A 26,029-nucleotide genomic window follows, 5' to 3' on the forward strand; every position below is an offset into this window, starting at 1 on the left:
GCACTTGGAAGTGCAGCGAAGTCTCCTAGTGAGAACTACACTTGGACTGCAAACTCCACGCGTCCATGGTAGAATTACTCCACAACAGGGAGTGAGTTCTCGGGAGTTCTTCACGGCCTCCCTTCGCTGTTGAGGTCGTTTCCCGAGTCGCCGTGCCCACACCAGGGGGTTTCGGGACGAAATCTGCCTGTACTCGCGTCTGGACACTGCAAGGGAAGGGCTGGCCCTTGAGGCCGCTTGCCTACGCCCTTCCCCCAGAGCGAACGGATCACGGCGTAAGCCCGGTCTCGCTACCCAGCAAAGAGCTAATTCCCTTCGAAAATCGTGGCATCCAAACTAGCAGCTACAGAAACGTTCTGCAGGTGACCCGTTGCAGTTTGAACCACGGTTTCGAACCACTGAGCCTTCCGCGCGGGAATTACTCACCACAGCACCGACGTAAAACGAAAGCGAGACCATTCCATAGCACTCGGAATGACTTCTTGAAACCAATGCGCTGCCGGGACACACTGGTAAAACTTAAGCGTAACTTTATGCTTGAGTCAAGCATAAGGTTACGCTTGAAGACGTTACGCTTGAAATCAAGCCTAGACTAGAAATTCCCCCATGCATTTAGATAGGGGGAATGTTGGCAGATGAGCCTGTTACGCTCGATTTCAAGCGTAACCAGATTACGCTTGAAAACAGAGGGAAATGCTACGCTTTAGTTTTACCAGTGCACTTCCTCAACCTGGGACGGTTCGAGAGACTGCGATCTCTGCATTTCTAAGTGCGGAGACTGCATGTTCCACTCCTCCGCATTTCCAGAGTGGAGCTCTCCACACTTGGTTTCACAGTGCAGGCACCACAACAAGCTGCGATCCGACTTCCCCAGTGGCACGGTCCAGCACGCGGATGGAAAACCTACTTTCCGTCGGCACATGCCCACTTCGACGGAATTGGGGTCCGAGCGGCTTGCCATGCGTGAGCCCGCTAGTGGGGCCCGCTAGTGGGGCACTCGAGGGCTCTGCGCGTGCTGCGTACTCCTCGGCCAGGACGGTCACGGCCAAGAGCACGGCCCGCTACGGCCCTTAACCTTGGACTTCCGCACGAGCCAACCACGTCCGCGCCACCACACTGGCCAAGCAGCAGCCTGAGAGCCGTTTTCCTCTCTCTGTCTCTCTCGCACTCATGGGGCGTCCCGTATAAGAGCGAGAGAGAGAGAGAGAGAGACCGTGCGAGGGAAACGTCTCTCGCAATCAGTGTGTGGGGCTCGGCCTCGACCTTGGCGATACAAGTGGCCGCCACCGATTTTCGCTGAACAGCCCCGACTGCACGGGCGATTCATGGCATTCGATCCTCCGCTCGGGACAGGACCGGCGTGTACTCCACATCGCCTCGATACAGAGTGCGGGCTGCAGGCGAAGTGGTCTCATTTCGAACGTCTCTCTCTCTCTCTCTCTCTCTCTCTCTCTCTCTCTCGCGCGCGGCGACTTGTATACGTGCGAGAGAGACAGTGAGACACTCTGTTGGGATATCCTCTCGAGCGTCGTGCGAAAGTCTCCCACAATGAGACGGCCAGTTCGGAGTGCCGGGCCTCGGACGCACGCAGCCACACTGTCAAACCACCTGCGGAGAACTCCACACTATGAGGAGTACTTCTCCACGCTTGGACGAGTGGAATTCGCATTGCAGTCTCCACGCTTAAAGTGTGGAGTAGCTCACAGAGGCTCTATATCTCCTGGCATGGGGCAATCGTGGAGAACTCCGCCGCGCTTCGAGTGTGGAGTCTGCAAACTCTGCACTTCCGAGTGCGGACACCCCTCCTCCCCACACGTTGGTTCTGCAGTGGTGCAGGAGCGGACAGTGTAAGGCAGTGTAGGACAGGGTGCCACTTGAGCGCGACAACTGACGAGAGTTGTTGTGTCCATCATTCGGGCAAAAACTTCTCGCGTGTAAATGCACAAGTTTTGCGGCCAACTTTTCGCTCGCCACCCCCTTCCCCCTCCCCCTCCCCGCTGCCCGGCCGGCCGACACCGCCTAACATTTCCGCGCCAGCTTTTTGCCTTCGCTGGTCTGCGAGCGAGAGGGCGAGGCCGCGGCCACAGCGGCGGCCCCCGACATCCGACACACCAGCAAACCGCGGTGTCCGCCTCTTTTTGACAAGCGGCCGCGCCGTCCCGGGGCGGGCCTTGTAGCGACCGCAGAGCAACCGGATGCCATTTCCGGGGCGTCAACGAAGCCACGGGTCGAAACGAAACGTGCCCGCTGCTGCCAGGCAGGCTACCAGGCATGCCGCCGAACAGGACGGAGCGCCCGCGGGACGCAGGATAGGCAGCCCGCCTGCACAGCAGTGCCGCGGGTCTGCCTACCCGGCTGTTCGCAGGCGCTCTCAGGACGGAGCCGCGTAGGCAGCAGAGACCGGAGTCGGGCGGGTATTCTGCCTACCCGGGGTTTGCCCATGAACAGGGGGTGGGGTGGGATAGGTAGCGCCAGAGTGAAGCGCCCCCCGGGGAAGGGGGGAAGCCGAAACGGCGGAAAAAAAAAAATTTTTTTTTTTTTTTTCTTGGGGGGGGCAACCGGCGGAGCCATGGGGGGAGGCAGAATACCCCCCACGCCGGTTCAGGCAAGGCGGGCGTCCTAGGCCCTCGTGCGGTGGCGAGGGACCCCGCACGCCCGCCAAAGCCGGGTTAGGGTACGCCTGGAAGCGAGGCAGGCCGGGAAGCGGAAGGGATTGACCCAGGCGTCCTCCCTGCCACCACGGGAGGGGGAGAAGAAGAAGAAGAAGAAGAAGAAGAAGAAAGAAGAAGAAGAAGAAGAAGAAGAAGAAGAAGAAGAAGAAGAAGAAGAAGAAGAAGGGTACTTACCAGGGCGTGTCGCACGTGTGGGTGAGCGTGAGGTAGCGCGCCCCCAGGCCGTAGTACATCCTGAGCACGGCCAGCGAGTTGCCCAGGGTGTGGCCGCCCTCCACGCCGATGAGGGACGCGATGCGGCCCGTCTGGTGGGCGTCGTGGATCGCTGCAACAGAAACACCGAGGTTCTCGAGGCGATTCCACGCGTGCTGCGGCAGAGTTTGCAGGCCCCTCAGGTGTGGAGTTCTCCACGTTTCCACCATGCCAAGAGGTAGCGGCTCTGTGCGCTACTCCAGAAGAGACTACAAACTCCACACGTCCAAGTGTGGAGATATCACTCCGCGCGACACTTGATTTAACAGTGCTCCGAGCAACGGCCCGAGGGGAGCACGACGACGAAACCTCCGCGTTGACTCCGACGGAGTGAAGGCAGCCCGCCGGCAGGGCGGGACGGAAACGTGCCCGCGGGGCGAGGGAGGCGGAGCGCGGCGGAGCGGCCGGCTCAGGCGTTCCCTCTCGCCCCGCCTGGCCCTGCCGGCGTCGCCTCCGGTGGACGAATTGGAACAGACAATAACACAGGCCGAGCGTCAAGAGAGCTTCACTTCCGAGACCGCGTTCCGTGCAGCTTCCAGGCGAAGCAAGGCGAAGCAGGGCGAAGCAGGGAGGGAGGATGTTTGTCTCGGCCACACCGGGGGCCGGGGGATCGAACGGTCTAGCAGTGGAGGATTAGTTCCGAGCAACCAGGAGGGACACCGCCCAGACGTCTGCCGGCTAGGACGAGCCCCAGGGGGCTGCGGGGGCTGCGGCAGGGGTGGGGGGCACATGCCGTGCATTGGCCATGCGAGCCGGCTGCCCCCGAGGCCCCGGGGGCTACGACGGAGCTGAACCTTGATCCCAGACCTGCGTCCGGCTAGCCGGCGGCCCTGTCCGGCCCCGCTCCGCCCCGCCAGTTCATTAGATGAATCCGGCGCGAGCGTAGTGCGTACACTGCCAGGCGGCGTCGGCACTGGCGAGACGCGAGGACGACGCGGCGGGGCGGGGGTGGGAGGCCGGGGGAATCCGGGGAACTGGCTCCACTTATTGGAAGCGAGCCATATCTTGAAAAGAAGTGACACCATATGGGAGAGCGGTGCAGGCGCGCGCCCACACGCGCTCGCACACGCACTGACACCCACACAAGCACACTCACCCACCCACACACACACACACGCGTACCCAGACGCACACGCACACACCCTAACACACCACACTCCATCGCTTTCCGTCGCTCCGGCCGAGCTGGCGAGTTGTTTCCTTCTTTTTTTGTCAGCCGAAATCAATTTGGATGAGGAGAATCCAGTCTAAGAGGCGCGGACAATTTTTTGCGGGGGGGGGGGGGGCGTCTTTGTGCTTTGTGACGCGCCTGATGGAAGCGGCTTCGCGTGGTAACAGGTAGCGTCACGGATCCGTTTATCGGAAAGACGATCAGGAAAAATAAATGTTGCCACAGTCCCAAAGAAAATTTCAGTTATAAGATAGTTTGTACATCCAAATATTGGATACCCTAACTGGCAACTGCCACTTTAGTTATTGTCCCAAACAAAAACGTTTGGGGCAAACAAATTTTAGGACACACCGACTGCAATGTTCTTTGAGCCGCTGGGAACTAACGTGTTTGTTGTCACTGATCTTCTGTCTCTTTTTTTTCTCGAGTGGACCTGCCGTAAGACATTGAAACACCTGCACTTTCATCTCAAAAAAGCCGCGCACCACCTTTTTCCGAGATTCTATTCTCCCTGCCCCTTTCCCATTTCATCACGTCCATCAGACAAGAAGCTTTTTGTCGCCGCGATTTGGCGGCAACCTCATACACGCCGGCTGCAGGGCTGCAGGCGAGGGCGTGGACGGCGTGAGATATTACTCTTCCAACAGTGGTTTGTTTCTGTCCTCAAGGGGAAGTTGAGGGGAAGGGGGCGGCCGGAGTCCCGGAGAAAGTTACTTAGACTTGACTCACGTATATTTAGCTGCCGCCAAGCTGCCGCGCCTTTCATACCCACAACCGGCTGTTCGCTCTGTCTCCGTCGCACTCATGAGGCAGGGCGGCAGAGAGAGTTCTGTGAAATGGCTCGGCTGATAAAGCCCCATTTCCAGCCGGCGGTGCACGCCACAGCAAAGCAACACTCACCGTTCACCGTGGTGGCGATTCGCAGCGAGTCCGGGTGCATTTCTGCCAGTCTCTTGATAACGTCGATCTGCTCCAGCGTGAGCTGCACCGCGTCCAGGAACTGCGCCCCGCACGGCACGTACGCCGACCAGAACTGAAACAGAGGGAAAACGTTGTTTGCTGTAGTCAGCTGCGGCGATGCCGCACGCGAAACCGCGGCAAGTTTTTTATCGAAGAGGTTTTGGAAATAGCGGTCGGACGGTCACAGAACGACAGGACTTCAATTGACTAAATAGCTCGAAAAGGGGCGATACAAATCGGCAAAACGGTGGCCCGTCAAGTAAACTTAATTCGCGAATTTCGTCTCTTTAACCCTACAGGGATTTGAGCCTAGGTCTTGGCCTAAATGGACGGTGGAGGTAAAGCTTTCACCCTGTATTTTCCCCCCGACTTAATCCGAGGATGAAAATTCCCACAGCTGAGATTATATAACCAGCCAGCCCCAAACCGGTTGACGTGGATTCGGCGCGAGAGAGGTTTGCAAGCGAGTGCTGCCCGGCGGTCCGTGCCACGATCGCTGGCACAGTGTTCCAACACGTGGTGCAATGCTTGGCCATGCTTGGCACCTCCGTTTATCGCACAATTTCAAATTCCTCGACACGAGGGGGGGGGGGAGGAGCCGATATCGGGTCCACGGCCCGGTGGCGGATTGTTCCCTCGTCTGGGTGGGTGCCAGCGCTGCCGGCAAGCAAGCCAGCTTGCCACCACACACCTTCACAAAAAAAAAAGAAAACAAATTGTCGTGGTGGTCAGCTTTGTTCGATAGGTTAACATCGACAGCTACAATCGAAAATCCGGTGCCTACAACGCACCTGCTGCGCACGAGATACAACTGGACACTTTTAAGAGGACAAGGTACCCCAGTTTGTCCGGTTGTGGCTACTAGCTTTAGATTTGTGGGTGCCGGAAGCAGCTATCGAATGCAGCCGATGTAACTAGGTGTTAGTCGGAACAAAGTCCTTTTCTTTTGCTAGGGTTCGCCTCCCGCCGCGCGCAAGGCGCCACCTTACCTGGGCCCCCACCATGCCCGTCCGCAGTCTGGTGAGGTCGGTGTGCGACCAGTTGCTCGTCTTCCAGGGCTCGGACGCGTCCAGCTTGGAGAAGTTGAAGCTGCCCATCTGGTTGTGCACGTACTTGCGCATGTTCCAGGGCAGGTCGTTGTGTCTGCAACAAGCAAAGGCGCGGTGAGCGGCGACGCGTATTTTTCGATGCACGGGAAAACATTCCGTACTTCGGTTCGGAAAATACTCAGAGGAATAGAGCACGGAGGCACGGAGAAAAGTACGCAACGTCCGTACTTTTCCACATGAACTCATGTGAATCGGAACCGGGTGCATAAAACAAGTGTGGGTATTCCGTAGCTAGCAAGTACAATGTGAAGTACCGAGATGTGGAATTTTCAGTCCAACACTTTTTGGAAGTGCAGAGTTTGCAGTCTCCACACTTCAAGTGTGGAGACCACCACGTTCTCCACGTTTGCACCATGCCTAGTGGCAGGGGTCTGTGATCTACTCCACACTTGGGGTGCGGAGACACTGCAAAGTCCACTCGTCCAAGTGTGGAGAATTACTCCGCACCCAGATTGGTTTGACGATGTATAGTACGGACGGTCCAGGCAAATTGTTGATCAGACACGTTCCGTCCTTTTTCCTCTCAGTGTTCGGGAGCGCCATTTCGCGGTAGACAAAATAGGGGCAGCGTCCCGATCATAAACGGCCGCAGAACAGTCCGCGGCGCGTGGCCATGTGCTGAGAATGCATGAACGCGTCGTCCCGCGTGTTGCTGGGGTTCCAGTGAAGCAGCGCGGCCCGTGCGCGGACGAGACCTGATTCACGTGAAAACAAATCAGACATGTTATCCAATTGAGCGCCGCACAATCCACGCTGAAGCCAGCGTGACTTCAGTTCCTGGATTTCCAATCAGAGGTCTGCAATGGACAGTTCTGGCTCGAACTGAGAGCTACCGTGACCAAAGCCACTTGGAACCGATCCGAACCGTTGGCTTCATAGCCATTGGATCTACAAGAACTGTTGACCACCTTCGAGTCCCGGCACCGCCATCATTTTTTTAGGGATTTTTTTGCTGTGGCAGCCGCTAGATGTTCGGCCGTCTGTATGGAACAAGTGCTTGTTTTTGCGCGGTTACAAACAGTCATTTACACCGAAAAAAATGATTGCTTCTGCCGGGATTCGAAGCCGCGCTGCCAAGTCGACTCGTGAAGCTCAGCGACGGAACCGAGTCATGCCATCTCTCTCGCACCATAGGGAGCGCTGGAACTGGGTGGACTGTCCATTGCAGACCCCTGTTTCCAATGTGCGCACTTTCAGTTTTATTGCGCTTCGAGATTTCCTCACGCACAGCAAGTTTTTCTGTGTGCACCACACGTGCACCACACTGGTTGTCCCAGGTAGTGCCAAACAACATGAGCCAATTTCCGAGTGTTCCTTGGAAAACCAGGGACCGTTTTCGCCGCTCAGTTCCTGAATGCAAAGACCGGTCACCTCGACGGCCGTTTTTCTGCTACCTATCAGCAAGTTACTGTTTTATGACGATGGCCCGGCGGTGCTGCCTCCGGAGTGACAGGCAGTCGAAGTGGTCGCGTACCTCCTGCTGTTTGCCAGGCTATTTTCGATAGCGAAGCCCAAGCTATTGCATCGCCTACTCTGTAGGAAGGCTGAGATTCACTGTGGCAGCAAGTGCGGAGGACTCCCCGCGCGGTCTTGGATTATTGCAGTGCCCGCACCTGAAGGTGCAGAAATTGCAGTCTCCACGTATGCCGAGAGGTAGGGACTCAGCGAGCCACACCACACATTTCAAGTGTGGACACTGCAAACCCCACACGTCCGAGAGTGGATAATTACTCCGCAACAGGAAGTGAAAAGTTCCTGCCACAGTTGGTCTTGCAGTGTTGGCACCCCGTCGACGAAGTATTCGCTCACCTTGACAGCGACGGCAGAAGCTCTGGACCGGTTTAGTCGTTATTAAGCGACTTAAAAGTCGTTTCTTGACGACACGGTCGCCAATCATTTTGCCAGCAAAGTCCAAAAAGGAAGGCAGAACGCTTTGTGTCGTATCATTACGGCTCCGGCAGCACAAGGGGGAGGGGTGACTCTCCTCGCCTCAGCGTCGGGATCATTTTGAGCCACGTGTCCCGTCTGCCTCTCTGTTTACCGAACACTCGGATCGGAGGAGCAACATGGGTGGGGCCGAGGCGGCCGAAGCGGCCGAGGCTGGCTGTCTGGCTTGCGTGTTGCTGGGGCTGCCGACACGGATTGCTTCAAATCAACAATGGGAAGCAATTTCCGCCGACTTGGCTGGTCTGGCCGGCCTGGCGGCTGACGAGACGAGAGACGGGCCACGACAGAGGAGACAAATTAATTGTGAAAGCTGTACGGGAATTGTGTTGACGCCCGGCCAAACAAAACAACACCGGCGAGCGGCGTTTGGCGTGATTCTAGCGAATCGCCAGCAGCAGACTGCCTCCGAGTCGTTGTCGTCGGTCTGTCTCTCTCGCACTCATGGGGCGTCCCGTATGGATGCGACAGCTCTGTCTTTCTCGGACTCATGGGGCGATGCGAGAGCGACGAAAACGACTCTCCGAATCGGTCTGCTGTTCAAATATCAATACGGCCCGTGCGCCCCTCGGCCCACGCGCTTGCATTCCGCGACGTGTCCGATGTCCGCCGCACACATATTACTCTCCGTCGGGGTGTCAGCGCGACGGCCACGCCAGCCGGACGCGACGCCACGTTATTGGGATGGTCGTTTTGCGCTTTTGCCGCGCCACACGCGCCAGAGTGAATTGCAGCAGACTCATTCCGAGAGTCGTTTTCGCCGCTCTCGCATCCACACGGGACGCCCCATGAGTGCGAGACGGGCAGAGCGATGGGGAAGACGGGCTCTCGGAATCGGTCTGCTGGCTGCGGTGGCAAGGCCACGCCAGGCCACGCGCTGCCGGGCGCTGCGCAGCATCCCACGTGTCGGCTGGCGCGCTGGCGGCGACGGATGCCCAGACAGTGATGCAAACATGCCGAGAATAACCCGGCCGCCAATCGGCCTGGACCACGCGAGCGTGCCACGACAACAGCACGTGCAGCCCACGCCCAACCACGTAGCCATGCTCGGCCAATTTGGCGTCTCATTCACCAGAATGCGATTTTCGTCACATTCGCTTGAAAGTGACTCCGCCATTTGTTTGTGGGATGAGCGCTTTTGATGTTTGGGGACACAACACACTAAATGTTTATGGGCTTTATGTCCATAAGTATGACCGTATTTGTGCATACTGAAGTTATGTACAAATTTTTACATAAAGTAGGTACAATGTTTTACATACTTAAGCACAATATGGAAATATTGTTCCTAATTTATGTACAAATTTGTACATAAGTTCTGCATGCACAAAAACGGCCATAGCTATGGACAATAAAGTACATAAAATATTTAGTGTGAAGATTTCTTTAGAGAAGAGATTTCTCGAACCGAACGTGCGACCCCACCAAAGGGTTGCCCTCCGAACGAGGATTCCATCGGTGGGGTCACAAACTTGGTTCGAGACACATTTAGCGATTCTGGAGCTCAAAACGCCTCTGGCAGTTTTGGCCGGCGGCGCCGGCGCCGGGCCGCTGCGCCACGCGAGCAAACAAACTATCGACGCGTGTTTTTCCCGTTCTTTGATTTATTTTGCATCGCGGCTAGCGAGCCGCAACCCGCAGCCCGGCCCCGCCTCGGAAGCCGTGGCGCGGTCGCGCGCTGCCGTCGGGACTCGGAAACGGGACACCAGCCAGCCACCCCGCCCCGCCCCGCCCCGGCAGCACTGCTTCCAGCGAGGGGAAGCCGATGCACAGTGGGCCAGAAGACCGGTGGAGCGGGCAAAATTCGAGACGCGTTTTGAGCTCCAGAGTCACTAAAAGGGACTCGAACCGACCGTGTGACCCCACCTATGGATTGCTCTCCAAACGAGAAATCCATTGGTGGGGTCACACGGTCGGTTCGAGTCCCTTTTAGTGACTCTGGAGCTCAAAACGCGTCTCGAATTTTGGCCGCTCTACCGGTCTTCTGGCCCACTGTGTGACGAGCCGCTCCCCTCGCCAATGTGCGGGGCCGCAAGGCAGCAAGGCAGCCCAGGCCGAAGACATGCAAATGAAGCCGGCATCGGCGGATGAGAAATTGTTTCTTCCCAAAGCGGGGGGCAAAGGGGCGACACTCGATCGGACGGGGCGGCTCCACGGCGGCCCCACGGCGGCCCCACGGCGGCCCCACGGCGGCCCCACGGCGGCCCCACGGCGGCCCCACGGCGGCCCCACGGCGGCCCCACAGTTTTCGGCTCCAGGCCGGATGTCGAGTCGGAAGGCGCGGCCTTGCAGATTATGGCTTTAACCCGCGCCGCCGCCGCCGCGAGATGGAGTTGCTGCTGCTGCTGCATCGCTCACTGAGCCCAGGCCGCCTGTCATCGGGTGGTCGAAGCCAACGTCGGCATGGACATCGTCGGACACCGTCATGTACATTGTCAGGGACACCGTCAGGGACACCGCCATGGACAACGTACGTCGTGGACACCGACATAGACACCGTCATGGACATTGTCAGGGACACCGTCAGGGACACCGCCATGGACAACGTACGTCGTGGACACCGACATAGACACCGTCATGGACATTGTCAGGGACACCGTCAGGGACACCGCCATGGACAACGTACGTCGTGGACACCGACATAGACACCGTCATGGACATTGTCAGGGACACTGTCAGGGACGCCGCCATGAACACCGTAAGCCCATCTCAGCAAAAGGCCGAAGTCACGCCTCAGCAGTGTCCACACCACAGGAATGCAGCTTTGCATGCGTTTGGTTGGACGGAGCGCTTCACCTTGTGGACGATACACAAACACGTGAAGTTCCATTTTTTGTGACTTGCTCGCTCTGCTTGCCGCCGGGTGCGAGGCCGGGTGTCCCAAAGCCCAATTCGAACTCGGCCGGCGGGTTCCGTGCGGCCACTGGCCTCGGCTCGCAGACAGTGCCGTCCCAGCCGCACCGCACCGCCCGCGCCGCCGGCACCGCCAGTCTCAACATGTTTGCCGTTTCGGCATCTGCGTCGCCGATCTCACCTAAATTGCCTCAGTCATGCCGCGGTGTAGGGCCCTCGAGCCGTCTCGCGTCTCGCCGCTGCGCTCTCTCTTTCTGTCCCTGCCCGCCTCTCTCTCTCTCTCTCTGTCTCTCTCTCTCTCTCCCTCTCTCGGCCAGCAGCGCCTCAGACCGCCGCTTTTTCGTCGTATCGCTTCCTTCCCGCGAAATTAAGAAAAAACAAGCTTTGCCCTGGCCCCGCTTTGTCCAGCCGACCAGAAAAGACCGCAAGAGAGAGAAAGGAGTCATAATAATCTTTTCCCCTGCACCGCAAAAGGGCCGGGGAAGGCGAGGGCGCTGCGGGCCCTGCAAGGACCCTTAAGCCCGCCCATATTTCTTACTGTGTGGTGTCCTTCCTCTTCAAATCCCTCCTCTGTCTTGTTTCCCCCTTTTCACCCTCGGATCCCGTTCCCCGGGACGAGAGGAAACCCTTCCTTGTCAGCCAATCGCGTTTTGGTGACACTTCCGGTTTCGCCCTGTCGTCTGCTGGCTCCAGCATCCCCCCCCCCCCCCCCCCCCCGCACCTCATCGGCAAATCACCGGCCGAGCCGGGCGGGCCCAGCCGGGGCAGAATCAATGGGCGAGCCCCGCTGTCGGCAACACGACGCGTACAGTCACAAAAACGGCACCGAATGCACCACCAGAAATACAATAATGAGGAAAGTACACGCAATTAGGCTAGCTGGGATTTCTGGGCTCGTAAGCTAGCCGACACCTTAACGTGTCTTGTCATTTTCTAGGATGGTTTTATGGTAGAGGCAACATTCTGCCTAAAAGTTCTGGAAAAGCTCCGCGGTGTACAAAATCTTATGTTGTAACGGCTGTCCGCTCATGGACGGAAAAACTTGTCGAACAGACTCTCTCAAACTGACGCTTAAAATAATCGACGGATTTAAGACCTAAAATTGACCAGAGCGGCTCCGGACACCCGGAGGAAAATGAGATGAGTGGGACCCTTTCTGTACCCACCTTACGACTATGAAGAGATCCGTCCGCTTTTCTGCCCATGGGGGTGATCTATCCCCATTCCGCAGATGCTACAGAAAAAGTCTGGTCAATTATTTACCTCGACCATCCGTGTATTTTTCCACCCTGTGGAGCTGTTGGCTCTTGTCTGCCAAACAATGTCATAAACGCTCGGATCAATTTTATAAAAGTTTCAGTCGCAGCGACACTTTCGGTACTGCGCCACAGCGAGTGGGCTAGAAGACCGGTGGGGGCGGAGAGACGCGGTTTGAGCTTCAGAGTCGCTTAACAGGACTCCAACCGAACGTGTGGCCCAAAGGATTGCTCTCCAAACGAGGAATCCATTGGTGGGGGAGTCAGACGTCCGGTTATAGTCGCATTTAGCGACTCTGGAGCTCAAAACTCGTCGTAAGTTTTGGCCACCTGCCCCGGTCTTCTGGCCCACTGTGCAGCGCCAGCGGCGACCTGGAAGCGACGTCCGTCAGAGACTTTCTTTTGGACGCAAGTGCGCCTTCTCGGCCGCAAACAAACCCATCCAATGGAAAACGCGATGGAAAACGTTGCGCGATTCCGGGCCCTTTCTCCCCATCGAAGCTAATCGTGTCAATAATGCTGTCGTTTTCTCTTTCCCCGCCATTCGGCGTCCTGGTGGCCCCGCCGGCCCTGGCGGCGCCGCGGGTCACTTTGGCGGCCTTTAGGAGCCTTTAGGCGCCTCTAGGCTGTTGTTGACGCAGCGAAACTCAGCCGAGCCCCCAGGCCCAATATCCGGACGGAGGAAAGGTAACTTTCAGGCCGCCCGATGAGCACGTGGAAATTGTTTCAAACGCGACTCCCGCCGCCCTGACGCGGTGACACCCACCGGGAGAAAAAAAAGGACTTTCAAATGATGACAATTTTACCACAAACTGATGGAATTTTCATCAAATATCCTAAATAATTTTCGCATGGTTGTGAGAATAGTGTCATGAGGTGATGACATTGTCGTCAAGTGCTACCCACGTATTCTAAACGGGCTTACATCAGTTTGAAACGAGCCGGTCTTTGCCTTCAGCCGTAATCGGCCGTAATTCCGTTTTCTATTATTCTGTTCATTTCCCGTATCAAAGTGCGGAACTTTTCTCAGTGCCGTGACGCTGTGGTCGCGACAGCGCGGTCATCAGCAGCCTCATGCCGAGAGTCGCTTTCATTTGTCTCTCTCGCCGAAAGGGAACGCTCCACGAGTGCGAGAGAGACGAGCGCGACTCTCCGAATCAGTCCGCTGCTGGGGAAGGATGCGCGTGGACAAAGTTTTCTTTTAGAGGGAGCCGGCTTCATTGCCAGACCTCGTTAGCCAAGTTGTTCCTCGTGGCCCGAGTGGCAGGGCCGGGCAGGGCGGTAGGCCCCACCATGAAGCGAATGCGGCGGCCCGGTGCAACGAGCCGGCCCATTCAAACCGCAGGCAGCAGTTTCAAGTGAAGAGTGTGCTCCAGTGCTCAATGGGCCGGGCTGAAAAGTGAGGAGACATGGACGAACCGCTTATAAATCTGCGTGGATCGCCCGTTACCTCGCAGCGCCCAAAAGGGCGGAGGTTTTGCACATCAACTTGCTCATGTGAGACTCTTCGGAGAACACACGTACGGACACTGTGAAAGCAAGTGTGGAAGACTCCACATTCGAAACGCGGACGTGTGGAATTTTCAGTCTCCCGGGCAGAGTTTACAGTTTCCACACTTCGAGTGTCAAGTGCTCAACGTTTGGACCATGCCAAGAGATGGGGGCTCTGTGAGCTACTCCACACTAGAGACGTGGCGACTGCAAACTCCACACGTCCAAGTGTGGCGACTCCGCGCCAGGAAGTGCGAAGTTCTCCACACTTGGCAGTGCAGCCTTCCCCGGGGCTGGCCGTGCTGGCCCAGCAGCCAGCCGAGGGTCTGCGGGGCCCAGCGGGGCCGCCTGCAGCCTCCGGTCAAAAGGCCCTTATCAGAAAAGCGCTGTATGGGCGCAGCGAAGCCGCTGTAAGACACCACCCAAGTGGGAACAAATGGCAGGCCATTTCCATGGCACTGGAAGTGTTGCTTAGGGGCGCATGTTGTGGGGCTGGCTCGGTGACGGAGGGAAAGGGGGTAGGAGAGGGGGGGGAGCGGGGGAAGCGGAGGGAGGGAAGGAGGGGAGGGATGGGAGGACTCTGGACGGGTGCTGGCAAAAAGTGCCTACGTGGGAGGACACAAGGACCCACCGGAATGGATTAAGGACCCAGGGAGTGAGCCCCACTGGGGGAGGCCGGCAACCGCATAGTTAACAACTTCGAACCACTATTACAATTTCAATGCATAGTATATGGAACGTATCGGGGACACGAAGGATCCTTTTTGGAAATAGTAGCATAAAAAAGGAACACCAAACAAATCATAATTGTTTTCGATTAGAGGCCGCGAAGGCTGCGAATTTAATGGCACCTTTCAGAAACAGCGCAGATTGGACAGATATCCCCCAACGACCTCCCCTCTTAAGACGCGAAAAATGTTGGTAATGGAAGCAGACAACTGTCCGTTTGCAAAGTTATGAGAAGGCAGAGTCACTCTATCGACGGCGCCGATCGGCCCATCAGCGCTCCATGCCCCCCCCCCTCTCCTTCCCTTCCCCAGTCGCTGGCTGGCCCAGCGGGAGGGCCCAGCGGGGAGGCCCTTATTTTTGTAGGCCATCATCGGCCAGAGTCAAAGGAAGGTGCAGCCCCGGTCTCAATTTCTCTCCGCGGCGCGTCAGCACCTCCTCTGGGCCGCAGAGACCGTCTTGAACGCCACCGCAGGACACTGCCAGGCCAGACTGAGAAAGAATCCACACACTTCCCGATTGATGCGGAGTGATTCTGTGGAGTGATCAGTCTCCGCACAAGGGTGGAGTAGCTCGCAGATGTCTGGGCATAGTGCAATCGAAGCTCCACACTTCCATTCCAGTGCGGGGACGGCAAACTCTGCACTCTCAAAAGCGGGGACTGATATCCTCACCGCCACATTTCAGAGGAGTCCTCTACACTTGGGTTCACCGCGTGCTGCAGACCCCTCGTCATTTCGGCGGGCGCTTCAGTCTTTTCCTTGCAGTGTTTCCCCTGGAACTTTCTTTCCCAGGTGGCGAGCTTCAGCGTCATTTCGGAAGAAGAAAGAGGAATGGCGACCGCCGAGTGAGTGAAGGACCCCAGCGACGTCCGAGGCGCACAGGGCTCGCATTCATATTCATATTCGCGCGCGTCCCACTGCACACATTGCCATGGCAATGCCAATGGCGGGGCGTCACTACGCTAATAAAGTCACCGAGCGTATGGAGCCGGCCTGCAGGCCTCCAGGGGCGCCGCTCATACGTCCCGCTCGCACTCCAGGAGAGGAGGAGGGGGGGAGGGGAGGGGGCGCTCGAACGCAGCCGGGCCATAACTCAGGCAGATAAAATGTTTACAGTGTGAGAAAGGGGGCGGCGCTGCATGGCGGTCAACGCGCAGGTCGGGTCGACGGGGGGGAGAGAGAGAGAGAGAGAGAGAGAGAGAGAGAGAGAGAGAGAGAGAGAGAGAGAGGGAGAGAGGGAGAGAGGGAGAGAGAGAGAGGGAGAGAGAGAGAGAGAGGAGCCACTTTTAAAAACTGTGACCCGGCTACTCCGGGCTACTCCCGAAACATTCTAAACATAGGATTTGATGATTTCACCTGCAAATAACTATCCTTAAGTCTGCCTTTCAACGGAGAAGTTCAGCGTTATGCTTTTGGCGGCTATCAGGCTTTTGCTATTTCGCGTCTTAGAAGAAATGGGTGGCCCTACTATGACGCGAGCGATGTCCCTCCCCCCTGGGGTCGGATCAGTCCCTCGGCCTCGGCCCAGAGTGGCCTGGGGACAGGCTCATTCCCACAGAGGGCGCGTCGTCGCACTGTCTCTCTCTCACCGCCACGGCGCGCTCCATGAGTGCGACAGAGACAGAGCGATGCCGCTTCGGAGCGAGCCGGTGGAAGATGAGGGTCCCATGCAAACACAGCCACGCCTTGATCCAGCTCCCCCAACTCTCCGACAAGCCGGGAAAAGACTCGGTACCCGGTGAAGAGACACTGCAAATACCCGCCAGGCACGGCCGGGCGCGGCCGGGCCGGGTGGGCGTATTCAAGTCTCCACGGTTAATTCATTTCCTGGTATCGGTTATCTGGTCAGGAGATGGTTTCACAGTGTTGAGGCCTTTGCCACGCTGCCCAGTCCATGCGGGAGCTTTGCGAGGGAGACAGACAGACTTATAGATAGACAGGCAGATAGACTGACAGGCAGGCAAGCCGGAGGGGGCCCAACCCATAGACCGGAAGACAAAGCCTTGACGCAGGGAGGTCAGGCCTTTTCCAAAAGGGCGAACCACTCTAAAATTTTGCGTGCACAGGCTTTGCCGAAATGTGCTGGAATGTGTAACATCCCTGACCTGTTTGCCAAACATTCTGCCCTTGCATAATGCGCTGTTGACGCCTTGATTGTGTTATTCCCAATTTTCGTGCTCGGGAGGTGGTTGACGTTTACACGTGTTTGTCGGGCCCAAGCGACCTTCCCGTCACGCTGCGGCGTGGCTGCAGCCCGGAGCCGTGTAGCGACAGCGTGCTGGCGTATGGGCTGAGACTGGGTGGGTAGCTTTTCAAAGGACGGTGCGCTACGCCGGCTGGCCTAGGCAAAGACCTTTTTTTCGGAAAGCGTTGTTCCCTCGTAAGAGATTCTGCCTGTCGGACCAAGCCCGGCCGGCCCTGCTCGAGTCACGACAATGTCCACTCCTGCCAGCCAGCGTCCAGCAGACTGATTCCGAGAGTCGCTTTCGTCGCTCTGTCTCTCTCGTACTAATGGGGTGCCTCTTGCAGGAGCGAGAGCGAGACTCTCGGCCTCAGTCTGCAGCCAACCTCAACATGTCGTCCGAGACGGAGGGGGGAGGGCTGTCACAGTAGGCGGACTCTGCCGGCTTTAGTGAACCCAAACCAGACCGAAACCGTATCAAAACTGGTTCCGATGCAAGGAAACACGGTCGTTATCTTCGCTTTCAGTCTACGAAGCGACGAAGAATTCCTTGTCATTATTCGCGTGTGCTGTGGTTGTGTGAACAAAAACTTGTTTTTTCTCCGGCTTAACACTCTCATGCTGTGAGTCTACAATTTTGTAGGAGACGTAGCAGTTTTTCTTCGTGCTCATGGACTGTGCAGTCTCGTACTATAGAAAAACTTTAAGTGTGTGGAGGCTAGGGTGGTGCGTTGCGTATCCAAAACCCCGTCTTCCAAATACATCCAGAACTCTAGTCCTAGGCAACAAAGTAACTCTTCGAAAAATCCCCAACTGCTTCCTTTATTTTTCAGTGTAATCCAATTAAATGACTCAATGACCGGAATTTTAATCTGGCTAACAAAAGGAGGTCGGCGGCAAAGACGCGGCGGCACCTCCGGCCGCGCAGAGCGGCGCGCAGAGCGGCGCGCAGAGCGGCGCGCTGGGTGGACGAACGCATTGTTCAATTCATGAAAAGCAAACGCGGGGGCGACCAATGGGAGGACACCACACTGGAGGTGCAATTCGGACCTCTTCGACCCCCGCAACCCCCTCCACGCCAGTACACGGGGCTAAGGGCCAGGGGTCGTTAAAACTTTGCGCGGTGGCCGCTTCGGAGAGGGGAGGGGGGAGGTAGCCACCCGGGAAGGGGGATGGGGGACTGACGGCGCAAAAACACTACAGCAGGGCTACTGCTTCGCTCAAACTGGAAACGAGGCGTTTGTGTGCGTGTGCGAGACGTGCGGGACGTGAGTGTGGTTAGTGCGTGTGTGAATGTGCATGTGTGTGCGTGTGTGTGTGTGTGTGTGTGTGTGCCCGCGCGGGCGCGTGTCCTTGTTGGCCGCCTTTGTGCTGAGAGACCCCGACCATTCTTCGATGAGAGGTGTGACATGGCCACTCTACACCCAACACAACACCCAACCACAACAGCACGCAATCCACTGACCACACGGCCTCTAACTTGGGCGGCGCGCTGCGCCAACTGGCAGAGTGACCTGACCACTTTGCACTGTGAAAGCAAATGGGGAGACATTCAGTCTTCCTGGACAGGAGTAGTCCCACACTTGGACGGGTGGGTGGAGTTTGCAGTCTCCCTCCAAACTACGAGGATTAGCTCGCAGAGCCCCTATCTCTGAGCATGATGCAAATGTGGAGTACTCATCACACTCGAAGTAAGAGGACCGAAAGAGGACTATAAATTCAACAAGTGGCTTGGCTTCACAGTGTAGCCGTCCGACCGAAGAACGAAATGCAGCGAGGGCATTTCGCTACCTCGTTCATTACCTAGGGTCGGGCCGCAATCATCGGACCCTGCTCAGGGTGTGACTGTCTCTCTCGCACTCGCGTGGCGGTCCGTCAAAGTGCGAGAGAGACAGGAAGCGCGTGCGGAATGGGCGGCGCGCTGTATCGACAGACTCCACTGCACTGCAATATGACGGCGCAAAAAGTGGCCGGGAGAGAGGGGGGGGGGGGAACAAGCCGCAAAGCATCGCCTGTCCTAACTTGGCGCCAGCCCCCCAGCGCCCCCCACCCCGCCGCACAGCGGACCGGACGAACCGACTGCCTCTGACTAGAATAATGGACAACCGAGTGTGGGTGTAGTGAGCTCCCCAGATGAGCTTATGCTTTTTGCCCATTTGGAGCAACGGTTGAAAAACAGACCAAAGTGAATTCAGTCTATTTTCAAACAGCTCTTACTGTAGTTCACATGAGGGCCTTTTTTGACAGTCCGTTCCAAACCAGCACCTAAAACTGTTGAATTGAAAGTTAATGGTCTGACCTGCTGGTTAGCCTCGCCGTCGCCGCCCTCCCTTCACTGTCTCTCCAGTGTCCCTGCAGCGGAAGCCCGATGCAAACCGAAGCCCTGCCTTACCTTTCCTCCAAGCTCCCATCAAGCGCGTGACGCGCTCAAATATTAAGCGCCGCGGCCTTTGAACTGTCCCGAGGAAACGGACCCAACCGTCGAGCACAGCCTGCCGAGTTGGGGTGCTTTTCTCTGGGACGGGCTGGGCAAGGGTGAGACAGAGAAGGGAGAGAGTCAGAGAGGAAGAGAGAGAGAGAGGGAGAGAGAGAGAGAGAGAGAGAGAGAGAGAGAGAGAGAGAGAGAGAGAGAGAGAGAGAGAGAGAGAGTGGAAGGGGTGTTCTGTAGGGGTGCGAGAGAGACAGCGACGAAAGCACTTTTCGGAATCATTCTGCAGGACGCAGCCAGCCGGGATTGGCCAGGTGTTTGATTAATGAACAAGTGGCAAGCGCCCCCGTCTCTCTCTCTCTCTCTCTCTCTCTCTCTCTCTCTCTCTCTCTCTCTCTCTCTCTCTCTCTCTCCAGCTGCCGACAGGCGGCTCGGCGCCCCATTCGCGAGGCCCTGCAGGGGGCGGCCGGGCGGGCCGTTCCCCCGCCGAAAAGGATAAGCGAAAGGTGTTCGAAAACCGTTTGCCGCGCGCAGAGCGGCGCAGAGCGCAGAGGCAGGATCGGCATTAAGGCATGGCAGCGGCCTGATGCCGAGAATCGTTTTCGTCGCTCTCTCTCTCTCTCTTTCGCACTCACGGGGCGTCGCGCGGTGATGCGAGAGAGATAGAGCGGCGAAAACGACTGGCGGTAGGGCCTCTTCGGCCGGGGGGAATCGAGGCGGCAGGGCGGCGGAGCGGCCAAACAGTCCCCGCGCCTGCGATCGCAGGCGGGTCGACCCGCCGCCGTGCCGCGCCGCCCTGGAAGGGCTTTGGAATCCCCCCTATCCCCCTTCCCCTTTTCCAACCATTTCGCTGATTGGCGTTTAACGTGGACCCTTAACGGGCTCGGAAAGGGGGGGGGGGGGGCTTGCAGGTGGGAGGCTCTCTGCCGCGGACGGAAGGCGCAGTGCCGTGGAAGTATCACTGAGAGCGAGCGCGGCGGGGCCCTGCCGTCTGGAGCCTGAACACACAAGCTCCAATCCAACATCGCTAAATTCCTTTTCAAGCAAACTAACTCTCGCCTTGTGCCGGTCGCAGCGGGGCGAGCGGCTCTGGCGGGTAGAACGAGACACTGTAGTGCTGTGCAGCACGGCTGCACTGTGAAGGTTAGGTGTCAAGTTGGTCAAGCAGGGTGTCAAGTTGGGATGGTTTTCTTGGAAGGGGTCGAAGTGGCCACTCCGCTCCTCCCGAGAATTTTCCACCTGAGTGGAACGCTCTGAGGATCGACCGACCACTGGTCAGCTCACAGGATGGCAGTCGTCGTGTCCACCCCGAGCGAGGCAGACAGGCAGCGAGGCAGACAGGCAGCGAGGCAGGCAGGCAGCGAGGCAGGCAGGCAGCGAGGCAGACAGGCAGCGAGGCAGGCAGGCAGCGAGGCAGGCAGGCAGCGAGGCAGACAGGCAGCGAGGCAGACAGGCAGCGAGGCAGAGGCAGCGAGGCAGACAGGCAGCGAGGCAGCGAGGCCCTTGACCATTGAGTGGGAGTGGCCGCCCCACGGACGGACCGAGGCGGTGCCGAACAATCGTTTCGCCGCTCAGAGCGGCAGGGCAGGGCAGGGCAGGGCAGGGCAGGGCAGCGGAGCAGAGCCAAGGCCAGGCCTCACCCGCAGCCCTGCTCGGCATGGAGTGCGAGAGAGACAGACTCTTCGGAACGAGCTGCTTTCGCTGGCCAGGCGGCGCGTGAAAGAGGCCACCGAGGGGTACCTCACTTCGTCTAGTCAGTGTACACCCCTGACTCCAGTCACTGCCTTGTTTCAGTCAAGTCACTGAAAAAGTCGGCAAAACCACGTAAATTTGTCCCAATTTTAGCATTTTTGCAACGCATTTCGTGATATTTTCAGTCTAGTCAAAGTGGAAATCGAGTATAGTCACCAGTCAGTGTACACCTGTTTTCGAAGTGAGGTACCCCTCGGAGGCCACTCACCTGGCCCCGGCATGCACAGGGCGGATCCAGGGACGCGTTGAGAGGGGGGGTTCGCCGAAGTTGCCTACGTACTAGGGCACTCTGCGACTTGTCGGGAGGCACGCACGCTCAGAAACTAAGTTGAAAATTGGGCAGGTGACAGAGGGTGCCCGTTTCTGGACAGTCCGTTCTCAGAGCGTAGGCAAGCTTGGCCGGCCTGGGCGGCGAGGTCCATGGGGGGCCGGGACCAGGTGCGCCAAGGAAAGGGCCCGAGGGAGCTCCGCTACCCTTGCAAAAAGGAAAATATATGGAAAATATGTGTCAATATATGACTCCATATATGTTTCATGCATTGTCAATATAATTGTATCTTGTTCAATATATTGCAAATTATCTTGCGCAATACGTGGTTTATATATGGGGGTATATCTTGGTGCCGGTTAATATATAATGCATATATTTCCCCATATAATATTATCTTTGTGAAATGTATGTTTCAATATCTGACAAGGTGCCCGTCGTGGGGATGAGCCAGGATGAGGAGGGCATACTTTTCAAGTAACTTTTCTTAGAATCTTGGCATTGGATGTTGAAAGGCGGCTATATTTCTCAACATGATTTTATATTGTAAAATATATTGACGCCATATATGGAGCAGGGGAAAGGTTCTTTTCTATGCGTTTAAGTCTCCCAGAAATTTTGAGAAATCCTGTTTAACAAGGTAATTGGAACAGTTCGGAAATTTTAAACGTCTTTTTTGGGTGTAGCGCGAAAAGTTCTTCTACGCGACCACGGTAGAAATTCAATTGGATGCCCTCGCAAGTCGAAGTTCACATTCTTATAATAGTATAGGAAGTCTCTGAGGCGTCACACCATATATTGCCTACATATAGAGCAATGTATGAAATTGATATATTTGCCACATATTTTTTATATCGGAAAAGTATCTTGCTAAATTATCTTTTCCACATATGACGTCAATACATGTTGGGCCATATATTTTGTCCATATAGTGCCCATATGTTTTCCATTTTGCAAGGGTAGCGGACCACGTGACCGGTTTCACGCCTCGTGTTGTAACGGTGCGGGACCGAACCGGTTGAGATACAACAGCAGGTGTCTCGCCGTTGGTCCTGGGACGCCCCGGGTCAAGAAGCCACGCGGGTGGGGGGGGGGGGGGGGGACCCGGCGGCACTGCGAATCCAAAGTGACGTCTCGAAATGTACAGGCGTAGCATTTCAAGTCTCAGCACTTGGAATTGCAGAGTGGGCAGTCGCCACTACACCAAATTGTTAGTGAACCTGCTCTAGTGGACAGAAGGCGAGACGATTGAAACAAGAATTTAAATTAGTCTTCTTCACTTTGAACCTTTATCACGAGGTTCGCATTCTGGGAAACGAGATGCAATATCATAAGGCCGTTCGCCGGGATTGTCCTTGTCCCTGTGCCCCCCCCCCCTCTCTCTCTCCGGCGGTGAAATACATTAATTTGCCAGCCAGGCCATTTGTCTGGAAGACGCGCTGCAGCCCGCTAATAAAGAACGTTTATGGCGACTCTCTTTTTGTTTTCATCCTTTTGCCCCGACTGCCTTTTCCGCCGCGCACCTTGCCGTCGTCCTCCTGGCTAATGCGTCGCCGGGGACGGCCAGGCACGGCACGGCTCGGCACGGCCCGGCATGGCACGGCTCGGCATGGCTCGGCCCTTCAATTCCAGCCTTTGGACCCCCGCGAAGCGGGACGGGGCGCACGGCGCAAGGGGGGAGGCTCGTGGCCCCCCGCGTCTCCGTCGCGGACCAAGAAGTCGCCAAGAAGGGGAGGGGGGGGGTGGCACTCTGAATAGCCGGACAAACACCTCACCTCCGCGTCGCCCCAGGATTTATCACCCGGACTAAACTTTGAACGTCGCCTGCGAGAGGGCTGCAGACTGATTCCGAGAGTCATCGCTCTGTCCCTCTCGCACCTGTACGGGACGCCCCATGCGAGCGAGAGAGACAGAGCGACAGACTCTCTCGGAATCAGTGCGCTGCCGCCGGCACCGTCAGGTACGCCGCAGCGCTGCACAATCGAAGTCGACCGGACAGCCAGCCCGGCTTTCGTCCGGCGGGGCGGACGAGCCTTCCAAAGCGCATTCCAGCAATTCCGTTCCGAGGGACTTGTTGAAGGCAGAAAGGGTGCGCGAGACTTCAAAGGCATCGGGGAAGACGGCGCGGCCCCCGCGAGCTGGGGGGAGAGAGAGGGAGAGAGAGAAAGAGAGAGAGAGAGAGAGAGAGAGAGAGAGAGAGAGAGAGAGAGAGAGAGAGAGAGAGAGAGAGAGCGGGGGGAAGGGGGAGAGGGGGAGGGAGGGGAGAGCTGCGTTGAGAACCACGGCCAACGCCAAGCCACGCGAGGCGGCGAGGCCCGCGGCTTTTAATACCAAAACACGAACAGCCGTGCGGGGCGACGCGGGGCGACGCGGGGCGGCCGACGACGACGCTGCCAAGACAACGACGTCCGTGCCGTCCACGGACCCACGGCTCCACGGCCAGACGGCGCACTTACGACGACGTGCAGCTGCTGTGACATAACTCGGGACGCGGTGGCGGCGGCGGTGATGACAGCGTTGGCGGCGGCCTCAGGAAATGTCGCGAACTTGGCGGCGGCGACGCGACGCGACCGCGAGGTGGGGCGTTGGGGCGCCACCCTGAAAGGGGCGGCGGCCGGAATGTGTAGCCGCCGGGAGTGAAAACAGCAACAAAAAAAGAAGAGAGAGAAACACAATCGGTCACGGCCACGCAACGCGCTCCTCATCAAAGTTTTTTCCGGTCCCTTTGCCTCCGCCTTGAATTTGTGCTGCTTCTTGTTGGCGCCGCACTCCCAGGGACGCCGACTGGAGGCCGCCGCCGCCGCCGTCCGGCGTCGCCGTGTTGTTGGCCAAGTTTGCCGCGGACGATGGACTCGACGGCGACGGCGGAGTGGAGCGCGATCGGCGGGGCGCGCGACGAGCCGAGGTGCGCGGCGCGCGGCCCAAGTTGGCGGCGGAGTGGCGCGGCCGCGGAGTGAGCGGGCGGGGCGCGGAGCTGGCGGAGCTGGCGCTGATGCACTTTAAGAGAAAGGCGCGCCGCTTTCTTTCTTTTTCCACCCCAATTTATACCCCCTTCCCCCTTTCCTTGCCTCCTCCCCTTCCCCCCTCCCATCCGCCACTCTCGCCGCGCGCGCTCTCCTTTGCCTGCAGACGGATCCTCAACTGCCGCTTTGCATGCATATTTCAGCGCCAAGAGGCGGCGAAAGCCGAAAGCAGCGAAAGCCCAGCACGGGCTCAATCATGCGGCCCGCCAGGCCGCCAGGCAGCCCACCAGGCAAGGCAGCCCACCAGGCAGCCCACCAGGCAGCCCGCCAGGCAGCCCACCAGGCAGCCCACCAGGCAGACCACCAGGCAGCCCACCAGGCAGCCCAACAGGCAGCCCAACAGGCAGCCCACCAGGCAGCCCAACAAGCAGCCCAACAGGCAGCCCAACAGGCAGCCCACCAGGCAGCCCAACAGGCAGCCCAACAGGCAGTCCACCAGGCAGCCCAACAGGCAGTCCAAAAGCTAGTCGAGCCATAGGCAGTTTTCCAAAAGCTAGTCGAGCCAGGCAGCCCACAAGTCAGCCACCTTCACCTTCTAGGCAGCCCACCAGCCCGGCAGCCAGCCAAGCCACTTGAGGCCACCGCGTTGGTACTCTTCCATGTCGTCGAGAGTACCGCGGGATTCACTTTGGCCAGCTTGCCCGTAACGGTGCCTCCCCTCCTTTGATTCTCTGTACCCCACCCCCTCCGTTCCTGCTCGTGCCTGCCCTCCTCCAACCATCCCTGCCTCATCTTCAAAGTGTAGTACCGCACTCCGCACAACCAGCAGCGCCCTCGCCTCATCAAACGACGAGATCACAGGTGGCGACCGTGGCGATCTTCGTCGGTGTGAGCACACTGTGGCTCGGGACTGTGACACCGAGAACCCACACTTGAAATGCGGAGGAGTGGAATTTCCAGTCTCCGCACTCGAAAGAACAGAGTTCGCAGTCTCTGCACAAGTGCGGAGTCCTCTACGTTTGCACCATGCAAAGAGATAGGCTTGCTTAGTGAGCTACTACACTTGAAGTGCGCAGACTGCGCCAACGCAATGTGTTCAAGTGTGAAGATTTACCCCACACCAGGAAATGGGGATCTCCCCACACTTGTTTCGACAGTGTAGTGTCCGCCGCAAGACGTTTTGAGCGGCCTGCTATCGTCGTGGCCGGAGCGCTGTGGCGAGGTCGTGCGCGGACTGCAGCAGCCACTCTGTCTCCCTTACACCTATACAGGGCGCCCCGTGAGTGCGAGAGAGACAGAGGAATCGGGCTGCAGCAGCACTTTGCGCCGACCCGCTCTGCATTGTGATGGCGACGGCCCGCGAAGCGCAAGCAAGGGCGCAAGCAAGGGCGCAAGCAAGGGCGCAAGCGCCTCCGCGGGCCCACAAATAGCGCTGTCAAAAATTGTGACAGCTTACTCACTCACGGTGACAGGCACGGGACAGAGGGGCGGGGGCGGGGCGGGGGCGGGGCGGCACCGGGAGCAGAGCGGCGGCAGCATGATTGCAGGAGTCACCCGACCCGCCCCGGCGCCCCCTCAGTCGGCTGCCCCGCAGTCAGGGGGTCATCTGAGAGTGGAGGATGACGGCGGCGGCACGGCAGCCAGGCGGCCAAAAGCGCACGGCCGGGGCCCTCGAGGAGGCCCTCGAGGAGGCCGCCCTGCAGGCGAGAGTCGTCGCTCCGCGTCTCCCTCTCACTCGCGGGTCGTCGTGTACAGGCGCGAGAGGGACAGCGACGACAACGGCTCTCGGAATCAGTCTGCTGCGGGAGCGGAGCGTCCTCCGCGAGCCTCTCTCGCAGTTTAGTTGTTTGCTTGTTGTTGTTTCCTATAGGCATCGCAAGACTCACTGTAACGGCCGCACGGGGAGCCTAGCCCCGCCTAGCCGCACCCCAAAGCAGGCCAGCCAGCCGAGCGGCGCCGCGATAAAATTACGCAAATGTCAGTGCCAAGCTTTGCAGCGA

The 26,029-nt window shown here is 57.9% G+C and overlaps 1 protein-coding gene across 1 annotated transcript in view; it reads right to left on the reverse strand.

Annotated features, from left to right (window-relative positions):
- Positions 1–26,029, reverse strand: part of LOC117650945 (dipeptidase 1-like) — a 110,859-nt gene that overhangs the window by 9,924 nt on the left and 74,906 nt on the right. The window contains exons 5-7 of the mRNA XM_034394602.1: positions 6,045–6,198; positions 4,996–5,128; positions 2,847–2,997 (exon numbers count right to left, since the gene is read on the reverse strand). Of these exons, the coding sequence (XP_034250493.1) occupies positions 2,847–2,997; positions 4,996–5,128; positions 6,045–6,198 (438 nt within the window). The remainder of the gene's footprint in view (positions 1–2,846; positions 2,998–4,995; positions 5,129–6,044; positions 6,199–26,029) is intronic.

The sequence above is a fragment of the Thrips palmi genome, unplaced genomic scaffold (assembly GCF_012932325.1).
Source record: "Thrips palmi isolate BJ-2018 unplaced genomic scaffold, TpBJ-2018v1 HiC_scaffold_5, whole genome shotgun sequence".
Classification (NCBI taxonomy): Eukaryota; Metazoa; Arthropoda; class Insecta; order Thysanoptera; family Thripidae; genus Thrips; species Thrips palmi.